The sequence below is a fragment of the Chinchilla lanigera genome, unplaced genomic scaffold, assembly GCF_000276665.1.
Source record: "Chinchilla lanigera isolate Chin_1 unplaced genomic scaffold, ChiLan1.0 scaffold00136, whole genome shotgun sequence".
Lineage (NCBI taxonomy): Eukaryota > Metazoa > Chordata > Mammalia > Rodentia > Chinchillidae > Chinchilla > Chinchilla lanigera.
Genome location: NW_004955537.1, coordinates 3,198,131 through 3,204,531, shown reverse-complemented (window position 1 = coordinate 3,204,531; position 6,401 = coordinate 3,198,131). Strand labels below are relative to the sequence as shown.

Below are 6,401 nucleotides of genomic sequence, written 5' to 3'. Positions count from 1 at the left end.
TTTTTTTTTTTTTTTGGTGCCCGGAATTGAAGTTAGGACCCTGCATTTGCCAGGCAGGTGCTTGTGCTACTGAGCTATATCCCCAGTCCCCCATTGTCTCTTAAAAACAAAACAGCATCTGTATGTTAATTTACAATATACATTCCATATGCAACAATACTATACAGGTGAGCAGAGAAGAAGGTATGGAAGGAGCTAATCACACTGATTACCTTAAGGAGACAACACTGGCAAAGGCAGATGAAGACTAACTTTTAGAAAATTTCTTTAACAGGATTTTTTGTGCAATTTTTCATCTAATACAGTTTGAACAAACAAACAAACAAAAAGTGCTGAAAAGTTGCTCTGCAGGCCTTGCAGCTCCTACCTGCTAGTGACCCCAGCAGCAGTCTTCTCTGCATAGGGACTAAAGATGCTCCTGAGCCTCAGTACTGCAAGACTGTGCCTCAGCTTTGTAATCAATGTCCCTGCTTTTTTTTTTTATATTGTAAGAGTGACACATACGTGTGGTAGGAATTTAAATAGCTAATGCAGAAGATGAAGTGTCTTCCTGGCGATGGAGTCCCTTGACTTTCAGTTTCTTGACGATCCCTCCAGAAATGCAATCATTCAGCTCTTTCGGAATTCAGAACTTGATTGTAACAAAATAAAGGCAAAGCTGATTTGGCTCATGAAAAAATAACTAATGTGACTTTTATGAAAAAGCCCAGGCATGATGGCGCACCTCTGTAATCCTAGCACTCAGGAGGCTGAGGCAGAAGGATCACCGCAAGTTTGAGGCCAGCCTGGGCTACATAGTGAGACCCTGTCTTTTTTAAAAAAAAAAAAAAAAAAAAAGAGAGAGAAAGAGGGGCTGGGGATTTAGCTCATCGGCAAAGCACCTGCCTGGCAAGCGCAAGGTCATGAGTCCGGTTCCTGGTACCGGAGGAAAAAAAAAAAAAAAAGAGAGAGAGAGAAACAAAAGAAAAATGTAGTACAAACCAGAAACCAATTTCCAATTACAAAGACCGGAATATTCATGCTAGCTGCTCCATGCGTTCTCTGCCCTGGAACAAAGGCCACATGGGAGGCCAAATTGCTATTAGTGTGCGGGAGACCGAAATAATGGCAAGTGAAGGCAGGTAGGTGGCACAAGTGCTCAGTGACATAAAAATCATTAGGGCACCCAGCTCCACCCCACGGATCGAGGCAAGGTCTGGAAACTCTGGCTCCTTTCAGGTCCTTTGGGAACATTCCAAGCAGCTTTTTTTTTTTTTTTTTGAGACAGCGTCCTGCAATGTTGTTCAGGCTTGAATTCACTATAGAATTCAGGCTGGCCTTGAACTCACAGTGATATACTGCCTTAATTTATTTATTTCTTTTTTTTCTTTTTTGGTACTAGGAACCAAACTCATGACCTTGCACTTGCCAGGCAGGCACTGTGCCGCTGAGCTATATCCCCAGCCTTCCTTCCTTAATTTTTTGAGTACTGGGATCACAGGTGTGCACCACCACACCCACTCAAGCTGCTTTCCTCTTACCTAAAAGAACAGATGCTTTTTGATCTTAACAACCGGGAATTAATTTGCCCCACCTGGCTTGCAGTGAGACTCAGTTCTGGACTTCACGTAGAGGAAAAATCTTAGTGCCACCAGGTCACAAAAGCCACTTAAACAATCCTACTCCTTACCTTGGCTAACCCAGCCCTGTGAGCTCCTTGAGATTCAATGTAGGCGATGTATCGACTGAAGTTCCGGAACTCGTCCATGGTTGGGTAAAAGGTCATTATCCGAGCACTGGGATTCAGGGTTTCAGATTCAGAAGCCATTTTCCCTCCTTTCTAATGTCACTTTGGTTGGAGAACAATCTAAAGAAGTATATTAAGAGCATAAAATTCTACAAAATGTTATTAAAATTAAGTGCCAGCAATGTCAGTGCTGAAAATGGTAACATAATGCAAAACTTCTGAAGAAGTATTAAGACCTCACACCTGAAAACTGCCTCCAGGAATGTTATTTAACTGACCTGGAAGTACATACAGAAGTCTCTGCTTCAAAAGAATCTGATGTATTAAAACTGCACCTATTCAAATTCATTTAAATAGGCCGGGCGGGGTGGCTCATGCCTGTAATCCCAGCACTCAGGGAGGCTGAGGCAGGAGGATCGTTGGGAGTTTGAGACCAGCCTGGGCTACATAGTGAGCTCAAGGCCAGCCTGAACTACCTTGGGAGACCTTCTCAAAAAGACAAAAAAAAAAAATAGAGCAAAATCAAATTCATTTAAACAGGACATTGTTTCAGGGTTTTGCTAAGTCTTCATTGGTCTTACAGCTGACTTGCCCACATCCTAATTTGCTTCAAATTACTCCTGTATTTACACTTTGAGAATCACTTCTCAGGATATTAAACATAATATACTAGAATATGATTTTAAAAGTAAACAATGTGCTCTAGGGCACAGATTTAGAACAGGGTTCTAAAACTTAACTTGGCTACAAAATTACAAAGTTTAAGAGTTAAAAAGTTGCAAGGCATGGTGGGCATATGCCTGTAACCCCAGCACTCAAGAAATTAAGGCAGGCAGGCCCAGGGATATAGCTCAGTGGCACAGTGCCTGCCTGGTAAGCACAAGGTCATGAGTTTGATTCCCAGTACCAAAAAAAAAAAAAAAAAAAAAAAAAAAAACACGGAATTAAGGCAGTCGATCGATGTGAGTTCAAGGCCCGCCTGAGTTATATAGTGAATTCAAGCCTGAACAACATAGCAAGGCCCTGTCGCAAAAAAAAGTTAAAAAGTATTTGATATTAGTAGCATGACATCAGTTTTTTTGTTTTGACTTGTTTTTATTTTGGGGCAGGGTCTCTCTATTTCCATCTGGCTGTGTACACCAGGCTGGCCTGCAACTCACAGTAATCCCCCTGCCTCAGCTTCCTAAATGCTGGGATTACAGGAGTGCAGCTCCACACCCAGCACAATTTTATTTATTTTTTGTCTTTTTGAGACAGGGTTTTGCTACGCACTTCAGGCTAGCCTTGAACTCACTTTGTAGTCAAGGCTGGCCTTGAATTCACAGCAATCCTCCTGCCTCAGCCTCCCAAGTAGGATTATAGGCGTGGGCCTCATGCCGGCTCCAGCACAATTTAAAAACCCTATAGTGTAACTGTTCTCATATCTAAACCAAAAGTACAATTTCAGCAATATTTAAACAAGTTCATCTGCACTGTACCCAGAAATCAAAGGACAAAATTTAAATAGGCAATAAACAGGTAATACAGGGCAAACTTCATAACTGGACTGCAAAAATAAAATACAGTACCTGATTTTTTTTAAAAAATGGGAAGCCCATCTAAGTAGGTATATCCCTACTGCTTAATAACACAATAGACCAGTGGTGGTGAACCTCTACCACATGTGCCATGGTAGTCTCTTTGTATCACTGAAAGCTCTAAAAGGCTCACCATCAGTGCAATAGACCATCTCAACCGAAAAAGGATAAAAAAAGCTGGGCGTGGTGGGGCACGCCTGTAATCTCAGCACTCGGGAGGCTGAGGCAGAGGGATCCTTGTGAGTTTGAGGCCAGCCTGGGCTACAAAGTGAGCTCAAGGCCAGCCTGAACTCATAGAGAGCCATCTCAAAAAAAAAAAAAAAAGGATAAAGCACACAAGCCTAGGGAGCCCATTCAGAATGTCCTTTCCTTTACTGAAGCTCCTCAGGAAGGGCCCAGGAGCAGAGCTGGGACCAGGGCCCAAACTCAAGACAGTCCAAGCTTCCTAGGAGGAAACTGTTCCCAACCTACTGGCAATATAGTAACAGGCCTAAGAGATAGCCTGGAGCAAAGGTGTGTAAGGCAGAAGACAAAGCCCACTACCCACAACTCTCAGGCTGCCATTCCACCCAAAATAAGGTGTTTCTGGCCAGGTGCTTTTCATGAACTTTGCATGGCAGGTACACTTAGTATCCCTGTTTTACATACCAGGAAATACACCCCTAGTGCACTTTACATCACTCTATGTTACCTAGATCTTCATCTCCACCTGGACCTCGTCCTTTGCAAGGGCATATCCAAGTGTGGGGGAACCTGAAGTTTAACGGGGGGGGGGGCACTTTTTAAAAAAACCCAAAGTATCTTACTTTTGTAAATTTTATAAATTGTATCATCATGTGGATACAAGATGGAGGCCCCCACCTCGGGGTTTTGAAAGGGACGGGATCGAGCTTCATTTGCCACTGGCTCTATTCATCTTTGTGTGCACAGAACCCAGAACAATGCAGGGCAGAGTAAGCGCTCATTAACTGTCGAAGAACTGATTTCCTCACCCTCGCCTCAGCTGTTCCTCCCTTCCCCGGCCCCTGGCCTCCCTTCCCCGGCCTATTCCACAGGGGAAGCGCCCGGCCCAGGACAGCTCTCCCGCACCCAGCAACAAAGCCGAGCCGTTCCAGAGTGCCGGCTCCACGGTCAGAACTCCGAACACTGAGCCGGTCTTCGCCATGTATTAGCTGAACGACCTTGGCTGTAAGAGCTGGTGGAGCCTCAGTCTCTCCACCTGTAAAATGGGGATCCCAGCCCGCTGCCCCGAACGGCTGCTATGATTAACACAGATGATGCAAGCGAAATGCTAAGCACTAGGCCCAGTGCTGAACTGTCCCATAAAGGCAGCTGCTACTAACAACTACCCCGAACTCCCGCACCTCCCCAGCCAGTCGCTTCCGCGCCCATCCCTCCAACGGCGGCCCGATTCCCCAAGGTCCTCCAACCTCACCGCGAAAATGCCCAGCCCCTCTCGGCCCCGCTGCCTGGGCGAGGGGGCCCGGCGGCAGGAAGAAGAAAATAAGGCCCAGTAGACCCGCCCCCCTCTCCCGACGCCCATTGGCCACAAAGAGATTGGAAAGAGCCAATCTCAGGACTGACTTTATACACTCCTTCTCTTATTCGCCCAGATACACGCCGCTCACTCGACATAGAAAGACCCACCCCACTGCCCCCCCACCGAAGCTCACGGTCACCGCTGCAGCAGCAAAAAATCTAAAAAGAATACAAATCTCAGTGTTTCTCACCTAAAGCCCAAAGCCCCAGCAGGGCTCAGGCTCGATTTCTGCTGTCGCCACTAGCCGATCCTCCTGCTTTTCCACCAGGAGAAAAGACGAAACTCCGCCTCCTCCAGAGTCAGCCTCTGCGCAGCCGCACAGCGTCCCGCAGAGTCAACCAATCCAAAGGCGGCTGGGAGTCCTCAAACAGCCAATGAGCAGGCGCTGCAACCGCCCCAAACTCCGGGCATACCACCTGGTCATCCTATGAAAGCCGGCAGGGGTTGTTGCCAGGAGGAAACGGGGTACCACTCGAGAACACTGCCACTGAGCAACTGGGCCGAAGCTCGGAGATGGCCAATCATAAATGGGCTTCAGCCTCTCGTAACCAATCAGGGTTGAAAGTGGCGAGGACCCAGAGGTGGGCTGGTCGAATAGGTGGGTCAGGGCCGGGAGGTTTTCATAGGAGGTCTAACGAAAGTGGGGTCCGAGTTTTCTTGGGGTGAGTATCCCATTTGCCTGCAGTGGAAAGATGATGGGGCCCTTTGGGAAGCTTTGGGAAGCTCCTTTTTTCCAGGAGCCCGGAGAAGGGGACCAGCTTGTCCCGGTTTGCCTAGGACAGGCTCAGTCTTTAAAACAAAAGGCCCGCGTGGGTGGAACCCCCCAGCAGCCGGCCAGCAGGGCCAGGACCTGAAGGAGCAGTTCTCGCAGGACGCGGCGCCCCGGGATCGTTAGAGCAGAGCGGAGGGAGGGTCTGTTCTTCAGGTCCCCACGAGCGTGCTCTGCACTGGGCGGGGATGCGGAGATGATTAGCAGCTCTTGGGGCAGGGAGGGGAAGTCTGGGGATCAGCAGAGGCTCTCGGGAGCGCGAGGGGTTCCTGATCGGTAGTGAGTCGCCCTAAGAGTCAGGGGGATAGGGAAGGACGCATCACCGACACTCGTGGGTCAAACCAATGTAAATACCCGAAGCAGAGACCTGAGAAAAATGTGCGGATTTAGCCAGGCGTGAGTGATGGTGTAGTGCCTGGTAAGTGTGATCTGAAGTCAGACCTGTGTTCAAATCCAGTCTCTCGCCAGGCATGGTGGCGCAAGCCTGTTACCGCAGCACTCTAGCGGCTGAGGCAGGAGGATCACTGCAAGTTCGAAGCCAGCCTGAACTACACAGCAAGACCCTGTCTAAAAAAAAAAAAAAAAGCAAAAAAATTAACTATAGTCAAGTGGGGTGGGCACTCATGTAATGCCAGAAGTTGGGAGGCTGAAACAGGAGGATCATTGTGAGTTTGAGGCTGGCCTAAACTGCCTTGTGAGCCCCTACCTCAGTGAGCCCCTGAATAAAATTTCAAAAGTTAATTATGTGCATTTATTGTACTGTAATAATATTACAAATGTTAGGCCAGG

At 47.5% G+C, this 6,401-nt stretch overlaps 1 protein-coding gene across 5 annotated transcripts in view; it reads right to left on the bottom strand.

Moving 5' to 3' along the window:
• Kdm4a (lysine (K)-specific demethylase 4A) overlaps positions 1-5,138 on the bottom strand; it is a 56,552-nt gene extending 51,414 nt beyond the window's left edge. For 2 of the 5 annotated variants that reach the window (XM_005410671.2, XM_013507751.1), the window contains exons 1-2: positions 5,034-5,138; positions 1,670-1,846 (exon numbers count right to left, since the gene is read on the bottom strand). In XM_005410671.2, coding sequence (XP_005410728.1) covers positions 1,670-1,807 — 138 coding nt within the window. In that variant the 5' untranslated portion in view covers positions 1,808-1,846; positions 5,034-5,138. Of the gene's footprint in view, positions 1-1,669; positions 1,847-4,667; positions 4,828-5,033 lie in introns of those variants that run through there. The other 3 variants (XM_005410672.2, XM_005410673.2, XM_005410674.2) reach the window with 3 other exon arrangements.
• Between the last annotated feature and the right edge of the window lie 1,263 nt (positions 5,139-6,401).